Genomic DNA, 19,510 nt, shown 5'->3' on the forward strand with positions numbered 1-19,510 from the left:
AAGTATGCGCGTGTGTATAGGACATGGATGCAACCTGGAGAGGGCTTTCGCTATAGGAGCAGCATCGTGAGGAGCCGGTCGACGGTGATGGTGTGGAGGGTGGCGGTGGGAAAATAAAATGATAGCACGCCAAAAACAATCAAGTGAGAACAATAAGCAATCGGTGATTGCTCAAAAAATACTGTAATTCTCTTACCTTCGAATGTCATTTTCCCGCCATGTCCGTACTTGGTGAAAATCTCATGGAGGAAGAATCTGTGGTCTGATATGTGCACGGCTTGCGTCGTGGAATGTTCAGGTGCGTCGGAGTGGCTTCTTCGGTGTTCTGTCACTGCCGGACGATAGGTGGTCGCTGCAGCACGGGACGACGCCACGAAAGACAAAATGGCAAAAAGAATGTGTGTCTTCATCCTAAATAGTTGCTTCATCTTCATTTAAGATCACAGTCTAAGGAGAAAAGTTTAGTAAATTAACAAGAAGAATTAAAATTAAAAAATTTAAAAAAACTCCGACTGGGTCGCAACTGTAGAATCAAGAGGGAAAATTGAAAACCCTTTTAAAAGCCTTATGCTATTAAAAATCAATTACAAGTATTTTATTTGTTAACAAATAGAAACTGGCAACAGATAAAAATTTAAAATCATTGCTTTTAATTTCAATGTCGGCCAACAACGAATTCGGTTACTAATCGCTGAATAAAGGCTTAGCCGTATTTAAAATCTACTTTATAAAAGCGCTATAATTCGAATTCTATATAACATGGAAGTTTCAAACACATTCTATCAGACGCAGAAAAAAATACTCTTCATTTTGGTACTAAATTAAAAAAGTTTTTAAAGAGGTTTGCACTGCAAAAATCATGAAAAATCTTTCAGAGGTTTTTAATTAATATCTTCGTTAATTAAAGTCATCAGAAGACGCAACCTAGCTAAGAACAGTCTCGATCAACTCTCCTTTGGAACAAAGTTTCCTTTTTCAAAATCAGTTTAGGCGCTAGAGTGCGACAGACAGATACACAGACACATACGTAGATACACAGACACGTCAAACTGATAACCCCCTACCTTTGTGCGTCGGGGGTGAAAAACAATCATTCAAAATCCGTAAGCTGTAGTGGCTCGCGAAAGCTATAGTTTGGACCTTGGAGCAAGAATTATAAGTGGAGGGATCAAGCCCAATCATTGACTTAGCAAAAGCTTGGGCTAGTTAGCTTGGGCAACGATCTCAAGTCACGTGACTCAGCAGCAACGAATGGTTGACACGTTTTGCGTGAAACGAGCGAAAGAAACCTGGGCGGTCATTCCAAGCTCGTTAGCTTGCGAGATCGAGATTCTCGCTCACGTGATCGATTGTGACGTAGAAGTTTGATTTCTACGTCACAACCAATCACGTATGCGAAAATCTCGATCTCGCAAGGTGACGAGCTTGGAATGACCGCCCTGATTCCTTCCAATGTTTCGCTTGAAAATTTATCACGTGACTTGGTGTCTTTGTTTCACGAATGAAAGTCTTCACTCCCTCCATTTTACCTCTTCTCGATGGTTTGGGGCAAGCCTAACCTGGCAGTATTGTGAAGGCTACGCAGATAATGAGAACAGCATTGCGACCCTACCAAGTTAGGCTTGCCCCAACTATAGATGCCGCTCAAGGCGGCGATTCAACCCTGCGGCGGCTCACTAAGTGATGATCTTTATGGAGTCTAGGAGCTTAGCGAGAAATTTGAGAGATATTGCCAAGTTGGCGATATTTATGGGGAGGAGACTTTTCGTCATCACTGTCACATGACCATCATCGAGGTCACGTGACACTCAACCAGAGCGGTAACCAAAGAGGGGCCGGTTGGGCAATGTCTGTACCAAAAAAATGTTGACCGTACTAATATGTTCCAGATAATTTTCTACATAAATAAATAATATTACACAAAAAAAACGAAAAAAAAAACAGTATCACTATTTTTTGCCCTCCCTCCCTCCCCATTGTGTAAAATCTGATGCCCGACTCGATGTTTCTTCTTAGATACGGACCTGAAACCAACTATACCTGTCCCGGATGGGTTGGAACTTGGAACCACCCCATCCGGTTCTGGATACGAACCGGAAAATCGGCCCCCGGGCCGATTCACCCTGCCGCTTGTGCACCCTCACACACCCTCTGTGCACCTTCGCTTTTTTTTTTTTTTTTCATTTCCGCACTCAAACCTTAGCACCTTTACTTTTTTTTTTTACTTTTTTTTTGGGGGGGGGGGGGGGGCCTTGAACCTGTGTGCACTAGAGTGGTTGAAAAGTACATGTAAAAAAAAATTCCTCCTAGATAACAGGACACTCTTCAATATTTTTACTTGTGGATGGCAATATACCGGAAGAATTTTAGCTTCCTATTTCAACTGAAAGAGTGTGCTAAGCCCCTCCCCCAAACTTCATCAGTATGGGGAGGGGGGTAAAAAAATACATTGAACTGGAAAAACAATGCTACATATTTTAATATACACTAATAATATGCATATACATGGAAATAAAATAATTATTAACAAAAAAAAAAAAAAAAACAACTGGGGAAATTAAATGTTTCTAAATTCATGGCATTTTCTACGCCATGTTACGGCTAATGTTAAATGAAGGGCTCATTGAGCACCCTCTTAAAATTTGAGTAAGAAACTGAAACTTTTACAGCATAATACTATTAGTAAGTCTAAAAAAATAGGGAGTTTCCTGGACTCTAGCTGAAAAAAAAAATTTTTGAACCACCCTAGTGTGCACCTCCTGTTTTTCTCCCCCCTCCCTTTTTTTGCGCCCTCGAACCTGTGCTTCTTTGTTTTTTTTTTTTTGTTTTTTTTTTTTTTTTGTCATTTAGGAGTCAGGGTTGACTGACCTCCTCTTGAGGGACCTAGTCCGCCCCTGCATTCATATACGTAGAGAGATAACGTCAGATTTTAAAAGCGTTGATTAAAATACGCGTTTACCTGTCAGAAAAATGTAGTGTCAACCATCGACGCTGCGAGGTAACTAGCGAAAAACGAGTTTTTTTATCCTCGTCCTCGTGGCAATCTGAAAAATCAGAGCAACATCAACTTTGTACAAGTAAAGATACTAAGCAATTCGTAATTGCTCAAAAAAGAATTCCTCTTTGTCGAACATTTTTAATGTCTATCATTGAACTGTCCTCACTTTATTTTTAAAAGTATATCTAGAAACGAACTGAAGTACAAGTTTTCGGAAAAGCTTTACAAATGCGGAAGCACTTGAAGAAGTATTTGTAAGTATTTTCTCAATGACAAAGATAATACTGAAGAATGAACGTGTCATTGAACTCAGAGTTGTCTCGACTGATACTCAAGGTTGAAGTAGAAGTTCTTTCTCTGAAATGTATTTTCAAAAAAAAAAAAGGGATAAATATAATCAACTAATCGTATGAATTTCCTCTATTACATTAATTTTTCTTATAAAGAGAAAAAATTCGAAATCTTTATTTTATTTATTTATTTATTTTATTTTGTCTATGTAGTCTATAAAAGTATGTCAGCTAGAAATCATTATGACTGGAAAGCAAACGTGGAAAATAAGGTGATGTAATTTTTTTTACATTTTAATATGATCAAATATGTAAACGGGTTAGGTTGATAATGGAACTAACTGATCAAAAGTTTACCGACTTGAGCATAAATTTGGGTTTCGCTTCAGCTCCTGCATTAAGTGTACCGCTTGAGCAAAAAAAAAAAAAAAACTAGGAGCACACGAAAATTTTCCACCAAACAAAACTGTGGTTCAGGTAAGAAATACAGTGAAGTAGTCAATTTCCTTGATTCTAGCAGTTAGCACTTTCTCTGCAAGCAGTTAGAACTTTCTGATAGGAGGAGCGTCATTCACACATAACACTTACTGTGTATTTGGTTTTCTTTGATTGGGCTAGCAGCTAGAACTTTCTGATAGGAGGAGCGTTACTCACACATAACACTTACTGTGTATTTGGTTTTCTTTGATTGGGCTAGCAGCTAGAACTTTCTGATAGGAGGAGCGTTACTCACACATAACACTTACTGTGTATTCGGTTTTCTTTGGTTGGGCTAGCAGCTAGAACTTTCAGCTAGGAGGAGCGTTACTCACACATAACACTTACTGTGTATTTGGTTTTCTTTGATTGGGCTAGCAGCTAGAACTTCCTGCTAGGAGGAGTCACTCACACATAACACTTACTGTGTATTTGGTTTTCTTTGATTGGGTTAGCAGCTAGAACTTGCTGAAAGGAGGAGCGTCACTCACACATAACACTTACTGTGTATTTGGTTTTCTTTGATTGGGCCAGCAGCTAGAACTTCCTGCTAGGAGGAGCGTCACTCACTCACAATATCTAGCATGCATTTGATTTTCAATCTCTAATTTCCGCTCGAGACACCAATGGGGAAGGATGTCCGATCTCACTCCCCCAATTTATGATCAAGCCGCCACTGCGGCCGTTAATCTTGATAAAACCACCAGTTAGTTTACCTCTCGAGCCAAATTCCTTCCATGGGGCCGCGCAGAGTGGTAAGTTCTGGTTCCTTTAATGATTCTTGTCTCATTAGACTACTTAGACCAAATTAATTTAACTAAATTTAAATTGTATCAAGATGTTGAAAAGGTTAACTTTGAAGAAGTTATTAATTTCACTAATGATTCAATTAGTTCTTATTTTCATCATTCTACCTTCTCCGCGCTTAACTTTGCTGACCATGAAATTTTATTTGATTTGCAACTAATGAGATTTGATGCATCTTCGATTAAAATTGAAAAACTTAACGCAAACCTACTGAAACTTCAAAACAATTTTGACCAGTCATTTAAAAGAAATGAAGAACTTTTAACAAATTTCCTAACTAGTTGCTTTTAATTCAGAATTACTATCAATTTTTAAAAGAGATCGAAGAGAATATGAGGAAAACATGCAAAAATTGCTTGATAGCAAAATGAAAATATTGGAAAAACGGGTCCAACATTTAGAAAATACTTCACAGGGTAGTGAGGAAATAAATCCAGCTAAACCTAAAACTTCTAAGAAGAAGAAAAATTTAAAAATTTAAAAATTAATTTGAATTTTGACATTTGGAATTCAAATTATGTTTTTCGCAATCACGAGTGTGTGTGTGTGTGTGTATGTATGTAGACGTGTGTGTTTGTGTCTGTGTGCAGGCATGAGTGTGTGGGTATGTGTGTTTGTTTGTGTACAGGCATGAGAGTGTGGGTATGTGTGTGTTTGTGTCTGTGTGCAGGCATGAGTGTGTGGGTATGTGTGTAATGTGTGTATGTGTGTGTAGTTGTGTATGTGTGCGTGTAGGTGTGTGTATGTATGCGTGTGTGTGTAGGATATGGACGTAACCTGGAGACGATTTTCGCTAGAGGAACAGCATCGGGAGGCCGGTCGACGGTAGAGCTGCAGAGGAGGATTTAAAATAAAATCATAGGAATTCAAAACAGTCAAGTGAGAAAAATAAGCAATGTGATTGCTCAAAAACAAAAATTAAATAAAGATATTGAAAATAACCCTAAAGCTGAGAAAACTTTAGAAAAATTTCAAAATTCTGGAAAAACTTTTGAATTAACAAATGATAACAAAACTCTATTGAAAAAATTGAGCTATCTGCCAACAACCCAAATTTGGGGGGAAATTTGGAAATAAAAATGTATTTTTATTTCCAAATTTTTCACCATACAATCAGGTTGAAAAAAGAAAATAATGAAAGTAATTATTAGAGATACATGAAAAACACCGCCAGCTCAGTCAATTCCAGCCGAGGACTGCAGTTTCGTGCTTATTAACACTCATCAGCCCGGCATAGGAGTGACTGAGCTGGAGGTGGAAAACATCCTAAGAAAGCCAAGAATGCCAAACAAACTGGTAGCTAACACAGAAATAGCAAAGACCAGACGAATGTCCGAAGGGCATAGTGCCCGGCATAGGAGTGACTGAGCTGGAGGTGGAAAACATCCTAAGAAAGCCAAGAATGCCAAACAAACTGGTAGCTAACACAGAAATAGCAAAGACCAGACGAATGTCCGAAGCAATGGTTAGGTTCAACCCGAATATTGAAGGCACTTTGTAACTTACTGAATATACCTGCCTTGAATTTCAAAATTCGAGTTGAACCGAACCATTGCTTCGGTCACTCGTCTGGTCTGTGCTAATTCTGCATTAGCTACCAGTTTGTTTGGCACTCTTGGCTTCCTTAAGATGTTTTCCACCTCCAGCTCAGTTAGTCCTATGCCGGGCTGATGAGTGCTAATAAGCACGAAACAGCAGTCCTCGGCTGGAATTGACTGAGCTGGCGGTGGCTATAGGGCTGTAACTTACTGAATAATTATCAGAGGTTTACCAATCAGTACTGACCTAAATTGGATCGGATCAAAGACAAACTCAAAGAAAATAATTTCTCTATAACACACGCAACATAGCTCCACAAAGAGGACCTCAAAAACAAAAACACCCTCTGTTCCTTATTCATTTAGTGAATAACTCATCTAATAAATCTAATTGGGAACTTAAAAAACTTGGAGAATTCAATATTAAAATTGAAAAATCTAAAATCAATGTTGGAACTGCCAACAATACAATCACTCTCCCTTCGGCTGCAATCGGACCCCTGTTTGCCTAGTTTGTGCTGGGCCAAATAGGACTACAATCTGCAGTAAAAACAATGAAACAAAAATTACCCCTAAATGTGCCAATTGCAGTGATCAACACACTGCAAACTATTCAAAATGCCCATAAAGCTTATCCATGGTAAATGGAAAAATCTTTAAAAATCCAAACAATAGGGTTGTTTCCTTCAGTCAAAATTAGTACTTTTTATCACTGAAATTGATAGAACAAGCAAAAAAAAAAAAAAAAAAAAAAAATTTAATAAATAAATAAAAATAAATAAATAAAAAATATTAACATGGACCCAGGAAATACTTTCATTTTCCCAACAGTTATATTTTAATTAATTTTTTAAAATATCCGATTTTTCAAACAAGGTGTGGTCTTGATGACGTCACATTTGATGCACTTTGCCTCATCTTTCTACCGCGTTTCCACGTTATGGTAATCAAGAAGCGAATTAAATATTGCGTTCTACGTTTGCTATCAACCCTATCGTTGCCAATACACGTGAGTAAAGATGCGAATCAAATATTTTGCTCTGTGAATGGCAACACTGAATGGCCCTTCATCATTTGTGATGTCATTGGCCGAAGCGTAAACAATGAAAGCGCATCGATTTAAGTATTTTTTTTTTAAATATTAAACTTAAACAAATTATTTTATAAAGATCAGATCCTATGTTTTTAAACATGTTCTTTTTTTCAGAAAAAAAAACACTTTTAAAATTTTAGAAACGATCCCATTACTCCCAGACCCAGTTTTCAAACTTAATTTTCAATGTGCCCGTCGACTTTGAGAGAATATGGACCCCCCCCCCCTCAGTTAGGAAGAACATGCTCGTGGAGATCCGTGAACCAAAGAAGTTTGCATCACAGGAATAGAAAAATAAAATTAAAAACATCAACTATAGTCAAGTAACAAGAATAAAAAGATCAAGTAAAAATAAATAAAGTACAATTACTTTTATATTTTCAAGAAAATGTTTAACAAAATAAGTGTTTATTACTTTTTCAATTATAGATATTTAAAAAAAAAATAAACTCAGGATAAAAATACACGCGAAATTTATTAGTACGATACAACTCGAACAAATACGCGATAAAAATCAAAAGAGTTGCAATTTTTATTTAAAAAAAATTATTTGTCCACACTTTTTAGCCTACTTTCCCAGTAAAAGTCAGAAAAAGAAGAAAAAAGCTTGAAAGAAGGCTTAATGCATCTTAAAAATATCGCGAAAAAAAAAGTCAAAAATAAATAAAATAATTAAATAAATATTGAAAAATTAAAAATTGGAAAGTAGGGTATTGAGATGGGAAAAAATGTCTGTCGGTCTGTCTGTCTGTCCCCCCTAATAACTTTTGAATGAATAGTCCGATTCGAACAAACTTTTTATTGTTCGAATCGACAATTTTGTCGCCATAAATCGATCTAAATTTTAAGATCATAATTATTTGTTCTACTTTGTATATCTGTTTATGAAACACTATTTAGCACCCCCCACCCCCCAAGCAATAACTTTTAGTTTATGTATTCATTGTTTAGATATGAGTAAATCAACTGTTTTTCTTCAACAAGCCATACTTGCTTAATGAAATTATTACCAAGTGTTTGTGACATCTCAAAATACTGTGGGGTAAATAATGTAAGTATAATTCATGCCTAAGTGTTTCTTCGGGGAAATTGTGTACCAACTTCAGCAAAATCTTAATAAAAACGCGAGTTTAGTTGTTAGATTTACATCAATTTGTCGTCTGCTCTCAAAACCAGCCCGTAACAAAATTTTGTTCTTTTTTTTCCTCCTCATTTTGAGCAATCACGATTGCTTATTGCTTTCATTTGACTTTTGGTGTCCTATCATTTTATTTTCCCGCCAGCACCCTCTGCAGCACCACCGTCGACCGGCTCCTCACGATGCTGCTCCTCTAGCGAAAACCGTCTCCAGGTTGCGTCCATGTCCTATACACACGCGCACGCATACACGCACGTACACACACACACAAACACATACACACACGCGCGCACACACATACACACACGCGCACACACACATACACATACAAACACATACACACACTCAAACACATACATACACACCTACACATACATACAGAGACCTACACATACACACACACCTACACACAACTACCCACACACTCATCACACTCATACCTGCACACAGACACAAACACACATGCCTACACACACATACACATACCCCCTTACACACAAACACATATACCCCCCCCCCACACACACATAAACACACACGCCTACATATACACACACACTCGTGATTGCGAAAAACATAATTTGAATTCAAGAGGTCAAAATTCAAATTTTTTTTAAAATTCATGTTTTTGCTGCCGCTAAATGTTTTCTGGCTTTTAGTTGTCTTTTTTTTTTGCCCCCCCCCCCTTTCAGTTCCAATCGCGCCTCTGATTTCTGAAGATTTCTTTTGAATAACTGTTAGGTCTGTTTTAGCATTGCAATTTAAGTAAGATATTTACAAGCCCTAAGAGCAACACCATACTAGACATAGTGTGGTATTGCTAGGTTATGTAGAGTAACTACATAAGTATTTGGAGGGGAAAAAATGAAATGAATATGTTTATGCAAATGCTCGCAATGATATAAACTACATCATGAATCAATAATCGTAACATCCCTCACCATTCAGCAAAATTTTCTCTATATTAAACTAGTTGTCTGGGGATGTACACTTAACATTAGAAAAAAAAAAGAAAATAATCCTTTTTTTACAGCTCGCTGCCATCCAGAATATAGAATATTATTGCAGTTCTACCCCATTTCCATTTTTTCCAAATACATAGGGTAGACCAGTTACATTTACGCGGATTTGTTTTCAATGAATTTTCTAAATTCTATGTTTTAACTTAGGAAATTTTAGACAATGCAGTTTTATAAAGCAATTAATGGAATCAAAATTGGGACAGACACATGGGCGCCCATATGCAAAGTTGCAAGGGGGGGGGGTCAAATATTTTCCCCGTGGTTTAGCTGGGTATTTTCCCCGTGGAAACTAATTTCAGGACAGATTAGAGTCATTAAAATTTTACATTTTTAATAACTTTACTCCCTTCTCCACATTAATGGCTGGAGAAGAAATGGTTTTTACATTTTTGCAAAGGAAAAAAGTACTAAAAGCAAGAAAGTTCTAATTTCAAGGGGGGGGGCTCGAGCCCCCCATTGCCCCCCTATATAGGCGCCCTTGGATAGTCAGTTGTTGCTCAGTTTGTGTTTTTGATCGTTAAAAAAATTATTTATGAGTCCAAGTCAGCTGCGTAAACTTGGCCCGGACACGGGGCGTTTATCTCGGCACCTAACGTGGTTCTGCTAGTGTTTTGAACATAATATCTTAACATCGTTAAAATAAAGCAAATTTATTACAAACTGAATAGTGTATAAAGTAAAAGCTGAACGGGCATGAAGACACATGATTGTAAGCTATAAGATACGAATTTGGAACCCAATTAAAAACTAAATGGCGATTTTCAAAACTAAATGCTTAAAAATACTAAAAAATGTTCAGACAGTTCGGAGCGAAAAAAAATCAGGGCACGTTCGGAAGTAAGACACAGCAAGAACGTGCGCAAAGGTGCTCAGACGTCAACGCGTAAACGTGTCCCGTCACCAAGTTTGGATTTATTTTTACATTGTAAAAAAAAAATCAATAACATTACAATTCATACAAATACAATTCTCAAACGAGCTGATGTGTGCATCACATGACTTCCTTTCACTCCAATTTAATATCATTTTCTCATTATTGGCAATTTTAATGTGATTCAATAGTTTACTCTCTAAATATCACCAACAGTGGCCAAATTGAAACCAGATTCAAAAAAAAAAAAAAATCGCCAAATTTGTCGCCAAGTTGGTGACAAAACTTGGCGACCAAAAGACTGGCGATATATCGCCAAGTGCCCGCCAAATGATAACACCACTTGAGTTTACATCGAAATTAACAATGATTCCCCCCCCCCCAAAAGGGGCAAAAGACCCCTTTAGATACACCCGAATGCAACCAAAAGAAGAGGTGCAAAACTGGACCTCACTAGGAGTCTACGTACCAAATTTCAACTTTCTAAGGCTTACCGTTCTTAAGTTATGCGACATACATACGCATATCCACACATACATCCGCACATACGGACGTCACGAGAAAATTCGTTGTAATTAACTCGGGAATCATCATTATGGACATTTTGTGGGTCTATACGTTCTCAGGCACTTATCCACGTGTGGTCGAGTCGAAAAAAAAAACTCAATATTCATTCGGGGGCGAGTAAAATAGAAATTTAGGTCGATTTTTGAGTGAAATTTTTTACGTGAATACAATACTTCCTTTTTTGTAAAAGGAAGTAAAAAGGATGAAATTCTGCTAATTTTATATATTTGTTCTTTCTTAACTACGTATTATTTATTCACAATAAGCTTTAAAACGTTCAACTCGAATTTTACTCGACTTGTTCGAAAGCATATTATTCTTCCTGCATGATAGAACGAAGCTCGATTGATGCTCAAAAACTTGTGAGGATATTTGCAAGGACGCAGCATCAATCTGTTATGACTGTCGGCTCTCCAGTTATAATTCATTTTGAAATTATTTTCAAATAAAAAAAGAACCGACTTCAAAAAACAAAGATGAACTAAGAAGTATAAAGAATAATTGGTCATACTTACATATGATTTCCTACCCAAACCTATAAATCAAATTTATTTTACAGTTCCAGTACAAAAATCAACTAAACTAAACACCGAATAATAAAATAAACACTGACTTGAATTACTATACGATGAATTTTTTTAATACCTAATTATATACGATCTCTTAATTTTTAATAACATTTTGAAGTCGGGGCCTCCTATAAACTACTACCTAACGTAACTGACTATCCACCGAATCCAGAATTAAACACTAATTTAACAAAACGCGAAAGTCTTTAAAAATAAACCTACTCAGTTAATTACCAAAAATGAATTTAACATTTTTGGTTTAATTGTTATATAATTGTAAATAGAAGAAAAAATTAGGAACTTAATCTTAAGAACTTAGTTGGACCAGTTAATCAGGACAGTGAAGATGTTCTTGTGTGAGGGTGCATGTCAGCATCAGAACTTGGTAGTTTGGAATTTTTTGATGAAATAATGAATCATGCTGTTCATTTAAATATTTTAAAAACCAATTTGGTTATCAAAAACAACTTTGAGCCAAAAATTTGGTTATCAAAAACAACTTTGTTTTTTTATCAAGGTAACGATAAGAAGCAAACGGTTTTCAACGTTTGCGTCTAGTGCCTCAAAAGTTGTCCTCAAGTTTTGAAAATATTCCTTCAATCTCCAGATTTAAACTTAATGTATTATATTTAGAGATATTTGGAGGCTAGATTACGAAATACAGCTTTGAAACGAAAATAGTAAGAAATAGTAAGACTCGAAGCGTGATTGAACACTTACTCGGAAATTACGCAAAAAAAAAGAAAAAGAAAAGAAAGAATAAAATATATTCCCAGACGTTTAAAAGGTGTTGTTGATATTGTATGATATTCTATTAAATAATAACTTAATAAAAAGTTAGATTATTCAATGATATATAGATATTTTTTAAAGTGTACGAAGATTTGTGACATAAAATTTCCGGCACGTTTTGATTGTTGATTTTTATAAAATTAAGTTTCAATATTTTTTTAAAAAAATTCATGTAGTTTTGTTGAAAATTGATCTTACATCTTATAAAAAAATACGTATTCTGAAATATTAATTCTAAACAATGGGATAGGGTCCTATTTCTTTGAAAGTCGTAGGTGTATGAACACTTTTGGGAGTCACTGTAGTTAATACACTGAGTTTTTTTAATTTCCCGAATGTCTCTTTTCATTAGATGCACTTAAGTGTAAATATCCGTATTTTATCATTTGGTAAATTCTGGAGTTCTATTCGGCAAATTGGGAATTTCATGACTCCCAAAAATTTACGTCGGGACACCCCTTGATGCACCACAATGTACGTTAAAAGGTAAATATAAATTATGAGTACAATTTTGGGAGAATCAAAAGCCGCAATTGATGGTAGGTTTTTCGAACAGAACTCCAAATTTTGCGAATGGAACTCCAAATTCCGGCGAACGATTTCGCCGAATCGTTAGACAAAATTTGCCGAACGAAAACGTTTTTGGAAGTCAGAGTGACCTCCCATTGGGGAAACCCCTGAGATAATCTTGCTATCCTTATTAGCCAATGAAGAATAGAAGAATAATAGCCAATGATCGAGTAACCCGCGAGTTTCAACAATGAAACTCGCGCCACGCCATGATCATTTCATAATGTGTTTTGGTAATGTTTGATATTCAGGGAAAGGCTTTATCGTGACAAGGTTGAAATCGATCCGGTCACTTAACTGCTTTACTGGAAACATTAAATTGGAGACTGGAACTGAAAGAGCGTTCAAATGCGACCGTAGAATGATTGATTGGAACTAAATTGACACTGGAAGCGATGAAAAATAGTTTAGAATTGATGTCTTGGGGGTTTTCGTCATTGGGTTGGGACGAAAATCAAAGAAATGTAAGAAAGAAAGGTGAAGTTTGAAACGGAAATTATGTAAATTGCTTGAGTTGAGAAGTTTTTTCTAAGTGCTCAACCCCATGTTTAGTGTTATTAATAAGAACTATGTTTTAGCGAGTTCGTTTCCCAGTATATAATCAGACGTTAGAGAATTCAAAAAAAGAAAAAGAAAAGGAAGGAAGAAAAACCCGGGTTCACACAGGTAAGCAAACGTTCACGTGTCATTCGGGGAAAAAAGGTACAAATGCTGTTTTTACTTCCTTTTACAAAAAAGGAAGTATTGTATTCGCGAAAAAATTTCACTTAAAAATCGACCTTAATTCCCATTTTGCTCACCCCCAAATGAATGTTGAGTTTTTTTTTTCGACTCGACCACACGCGGATAAGTGCGTAAGAACGTATAGACACCCGAAATATCCATTTTGACGATTCCCGAGTTAATTACAACTAGTTTTCTCGTGACATCCCTATGTGCGAATGTGCAAATGTATGTCGCATAACTTAAGAACGGTATGCCCCACAAAGTTGAAATTTGGTACGTAGACGCCTAGTGGGGTCAAGTTGAGCACCTCCCCTTTTGGTTGCATTCGGTTGTTTCTAAACGGGTCTTTTGCCCCTTTTGGGGGGAAATCATTGTTAAATTCGATGTAAACTCAAGTGGTGTTATAATTTGGCAGACACTTGGCGATATATCACCAGTATTTTGGTCGCCAACTTGGAGACAAATTTGGCGATTTTTTTTAAAAATCAGTTTCAATTTGGCCACTGTTGGTGATATCTAGAGAGTAAACTATTGAATCACATTAAAATTGCCAGTAATGGGGAACGAAGAAACGGAAAAATGGTCGAGAATTAACGCTATCTACTGGAGTTAAGGTTAATTCACTGGAGTTGGGGTTACCATTTCAAGTATCAAAATATCACCCAACAGGCAATGGCTTCGTTCAAATGTAGAAGCAATTTTCACCCTCATACCTTGAGGGGCGATTTTCTTGTACTATAGAGATAATAACTAACAGTATTACGTAATATAATAAACGACAGTACATTCATTAAGTAACATAATAAGAAACAGTTTATGCTAGCAGTAATATTCATTACACGAAGAAAGATGCTCCCTAAGGCAGTGGCGTAGCTAGACCCGACTTTCGGGGGGGGGGGGGGGGGGTTACTTCTTTTATATATATATATATATATATATATATATATATATATATATATATATATATATATATATATATATATATATATATATATATATATATATATATATATATAATGTATGTATAATCGCTTGGAATTTTTTCCTTTTCTTCCTTTTTTTTTCTTTCTCTTCTCTCTTCTTTTTCTCTTTTTTTTTTGAGACTAACTTTTCGGGGGGGGGGGGGGGGTTTGTCCCCCAAAACCCCCCCCCCCTTAGCTACGCCCCTGCCCTAAGGCAACACTATTCCTTGCTAGATCGCACTTACCATTAGCGAAACTATTACTTCGAAATCAAAAATCCACGCTTGAGCGGCAAGCAAATCGTTTTATGTCACTACTAGTGGTACCCGCACGGCTTTGCCCGTAGTAGAAAATTAAAAGGTCATTTGGTTCTCATGTATATTAACAAATAATGGATGATGAACTTCACTCCAATTTACGTTCGAATGCAGAAGCCATTTTCACCCGTCATACCTTGACGGGCGATTTTCTACTCAAACTTAAAAACGAACGAAACGAAATTATAGTAAAAATACTAGCTACATTGCCAATTTAATTTAAGTAGTAATTTTGTTAATTCTAACATTTGTTCTAACAATCAGTTATTTTAATGATTAGTGGGAATATAATATTAAGCCCTCTTAATTAAAGAACGGCTTATTTAGTAGTTATGTTAAAAAATAGTGTTTAGTAAACTTGAGGATATACTGGCAATTTATAATTTTGGTAGAAGCTTATTATTGATCTATTTCCCCTCCATCAGCTATTTTCACCTCAGAAATAATGACATTGATAAGGCCTGTCACGGAGGTGAGGTTCTTTCCCTTAATATAGGCCTAATAGATACATTTTTCATGGAAAACTTTTTCTCCTTCGTTGCTACAGTCTGCACATGTTAAGCATATGAAAACATGTTCACTTCTTTTTTTACATTCATTTACATCCCTGAAATTCAAGTGCACGGAGGTGAGAAGTCAGAGTAACCACACTAAATTTTCAGAGCAAAATCTATCTCCTTGTTTTTCGACAAAAATCTCAACTTCAACTGTGACTGAAAAGAAACACGGGGGCTCCCTTGTCCATCCACTATAATATTAAAATCTGTTCGCGTCTGTCTGTCTGTCTGTCTGAAGATCTATCTTCTCTAGAACCACTGCGAATCGGGAGTCAAATCCACTATAATATTAAAATCTGTTCGCGTCTGTCTGTCTGTCTGTCTGAAGATCTATCTTCTCTAGAACCACTGCGAATCGGGAGTCAAACGAGATACCGATCAATTCGAAATTTTCCAAAGAAAACAATAGGACTAATCTCGTAATTGTGCGACTTTAATTAGAGGAGATATTAATTAAAACGATAATTAACATAACGTTATTCGGGAATTTTATTTCTTTCCTGTTGCCATTTTGCATTTGCATGAGTAAGTAAAATTCTAATAATTGTTTTAAAAGAGATTTTTTCGGCTGCTGTCCGAATCTTAAAACAACGTTTCCATCTAGAATTTCATTTTAAATTAGTTTAAAATTGGTTGTTCTATTCGGATATAGCCTTTATTTTATCGTCTGTCCTTTTTTTATTTTTTACATTTAACGTTCTTAACTCTTTTGAACCTATGAAAGTTGTTTCTTTAGCTATGTTTATTGATTGTAGTGTAAGTTTATCATTCACCGGCCTCATATATTGGTACATTTAGGATGTGCGACTAATTATGTTTATTTTGTTGGACATGGGTGAGTTTTCGAATTATAATAACTCTCTTTTTCCTTCCTGTTTCTATTTTTGAAATACAGTTTGTATCGTTAAAAGAACATGTTAAATTAAGACTGTTTGGATTTCTTTAAGTGAAACAGAGTTGAACAAAAATATTGTTTTTAAGGATTTTAACTAAAGCTTAATTCGAATCTGATGACTTGGTATTAAATTAATGCTGATTGGTATTTATTAAGTTTTGGTGCTTTAGTTTCACGTAAGCAACCAAAAAGTATGTGCCATTTTATGTAAAAAGCTGATCGTAATTGTACAAACAAATGTTTCAGATATAGTCTTTCAGATTTAATTCAGTTTAAAGTGAGACAGATTATAATTGATAATGCATATATTTTCATCTTTTGTGCTAATTGAAAATACTCTTAACTTGCATTATTGATAACTATGATTAACTTTAAGGAGATTTTTGCCAAAAATATGCTCTACTGGTGTTTTGCAAACCTTGCATTACGCGTATTTATTTACTCCTTAGCGCTTTAGAAACTGATATCAGAGTAATACAAAAGCATCAATTAAACATCTCCTTCATTTTTTAAGTAGCCCGTGCAACGCCGGGCACGCAGCTAGTATAGTGGAAAATAAAATTTGATGTCATTACTGCCACGTGTTAATGAGGAATGGTATTTTGTGTTTAGGTAAAGGAGGTGAGAATTTATTATGTGACATGACTTCTTGTCCAATTAATACGAACTAAAACACAATATTAAAAAATTAAATATACTTAAACAATTAGTATTTGAGACACTTGTGAAAGGAATAATACATTAATAAGTATATACTTTTAATTAAACAAGTTATTAAGAAACATCAAGTCACACGTGTGAAAAATTCACATGTGAACCAAAAATATACTAAAATAAAAATTATTAAAGATTTATTGGCAGGTTTAAATAGATATATTTTTGATGAAATTAAAAAGCATTGTTAAATGAGTTGTTTCTTAAAGTTTTTTCTGTAAAAGGCGTGTGACAGAAAAGTTACACTTTTTGAAGAATGCCCCTTGTATTTTTCATTTGGCAATTCTATGGTGTCGGACATAAAAAATGAAGAAAAATTTCTCAGTTTTAATTAAATTTCTGAAATATAAACTGTTCCAAAATGATTAAATTTATTTGCAAGATACTTGCTACATCCCACTGAATAAAAAAATCATGTTAGTTTTTCAAAATAGATCCCTTAAGTATAAATTTAAAAAATTTAAAGAGTTGGTGTCGGACGTAAACACACAAATAGTAAAATTGTTGGTTCACTTAAAAATTATTAAAAGTCTGTGAATTGGCTTACATTTTAATTTTAAAAACAGCTTAATTCTAAAGTATACTTATGATTGAAGCATATTTCACAGTTTTCAAATGATATTATAAAGAATAAAATTATTTACAAACTATTTTTAGCTTGGTGTCGGACGTAAATTTTCGGTGCCGGACGTAAATTGTTCATATTGGACGTAAACTATTGCTCTTAAATGTAAATACATAACAATGATTACAGTTACAAATATGTAAATTATAGGTTACATATATTGAAACAAAATTTACCAAGTAAATTCAAAAGCAGGGTTGATTGGGGACGTGGGGACACTGGGGTAAGTGGCTTACCCCCTAAAACTGAAGTATGTATATGGTTTTTATACTTTTTTACATTGATCATGTTATGGTTCATCACAGTGATTAGTTTTGCATATATTTGGGTTACGCAGGATTTTTTTTTTTCTAGGTCAGAGAACTTAGTCAAAAAAAAAAAAAAAAAAAAAAAAAAAATCTGAAAAATATTTTTTGGCGAGTTTAAGCAGAATTTTTCAAAGTGTTTCCCGGTTAGCATATATTTTTTATGATCATTAAACATTCATGTACAGTTTAACTTAGATTGCATACTGCAATCAGAATTTTTGGATAAAATATTGTCCAAAACTGTTTTAGAGGAGGGCCCCCCACTTACCCCGTAAAATTTCGCTAAAAGAGGTCCCAACACTATGTGGTAAGTGGTTCCACCCCATAACAGTGAGGATTTGAAAATCAAAAGCAACTCTGATGTAATATTTGTATTAGTGAAATGCAAGACAACTATGATGACTCTTAGTAGGAATGGATAGTTCAGCTACAGAAGCTGGCGATTAGTTATTTCTGAAACCTATCTGATAGAAAACCATCAAGATTTATATGGGTTGAATGTTGATAACGGTTCTTCCTTAGCCAATTTTACATAAACGCAGTCATTTAGTGTTTCCAATTGCTTTTTCCAATTATAGTTTTGGCAAATTTGCCAAAATTGATCTTAATCAACTGTATTACGTTCATTCAACACACCTTTTCTCAAAAGAGGTCCTACTTACCCCTAACAACCCTAAATGTATATACAGTAAATTCACTAATTTGTTTTTTCATGCATGTTTCACTTTTACTTTGAAATCAAAGGCAAAAAAAAGGAGAAACACAGTTGAAAACATATGTTGTCTAAAAGAATGTAACAGTGTTGGACGTAAAAATTTTTTTACGTCCGACACCCAGATTTTAGAAAAAAATATTCACTTGTTACAAAATGAAAATAGGTTACTTCAATGAGATTGAAAATTTTACTTTGTACCCAAAAATACATGTATGTAGCTTTAAAATTATTGGCTCAGCATAATTAACTGCACATTTTGGTGTCGGACGTAAAACACTTAATGTACCCCACAGGAATTCTTTTACAAATAAAAATGAATTATATTTTGCCACATTTTTGCAACATCACTAGCAATACATTGTATCTTTAAATGGTTGTTTATCTCAATTCATAATATTAGAATGTAGTTTTTGGAAAAAACAGAATTTCGTCTAGAGTCACCAAATACGGTTTGAAAATACTCAAGATGTTGACCTTAGTTTAACCTCCTGTAACTTATTTATAACTGAAGTGATCAAATTTTAGACAGGCATTTCAAAATATACAATTCTTTACCTTTAAAATGATATCTTATTTGTTTAGAAATCTTAATTTTTGAAATTTGATCATCTGGTTGACCTTATCGTGGAATTGCCCCATTGCTATTCAAAAATAAATGCAAATGTTATGCCGTGATATGCAAAAACATACAAAACCTCGAACAATTTGAAAAACCACTCTATGCACGCATATAAGTTTGAACACTTGTTAACCGCTATATTTTCCCCAAAAAGAAGTTATTAACGGCTAGTGAAAAGTGGTTTAAGTCACAAAACGCTGCATTTCATATCTCGATGAATATTGGTCCTACTAATTTCAAACTTTTTGTGTTGGAATTATTTTTCAATGGAGATTATTTCTCTATATATAAGTAAGGGGAACTGGGGCCCGTATAAAAAGTTAAATTTTGTAGTTTATGA

General features: G+C 35.0%; 1 protein-coding gene across 1 annotated transcript in view; it reads right to left on the reverse strand.

The window, feature by feature from the left end:
• LOC129232446 (zinc transporter ZIP10-like) overlaps nt 1-410 on the reverse strand; it is a 48,695-nt gene extending 48,285 nt beyond the window's left edge. The window contains 1 exon segment of the mRNA XM_054866592.1: nt 197-410. Within this exon segment, the coding sequence (XP_054722567.1) occupies nt 197-410 (214 nt within the window).
• Between the last annotated feature and the right edge of the window lie 19,100 nt (nt 411-19,510).

This window comes from Uloborus diversus, unplaced genomic scaffold (assembly GCF_026930045.1).
Source record: "Uloborus diversus isolate 005 unplaced genomic scaffold, Udiv.v.3.1 scaffold_12, whole genome shotgun sequence".
Taxonomy (NCBI): Eukaryota; Metazoa; Arthropoda; class Arachnida; order Araneae; family Uloboridae; genus Uloborus; species Uloborus diversus.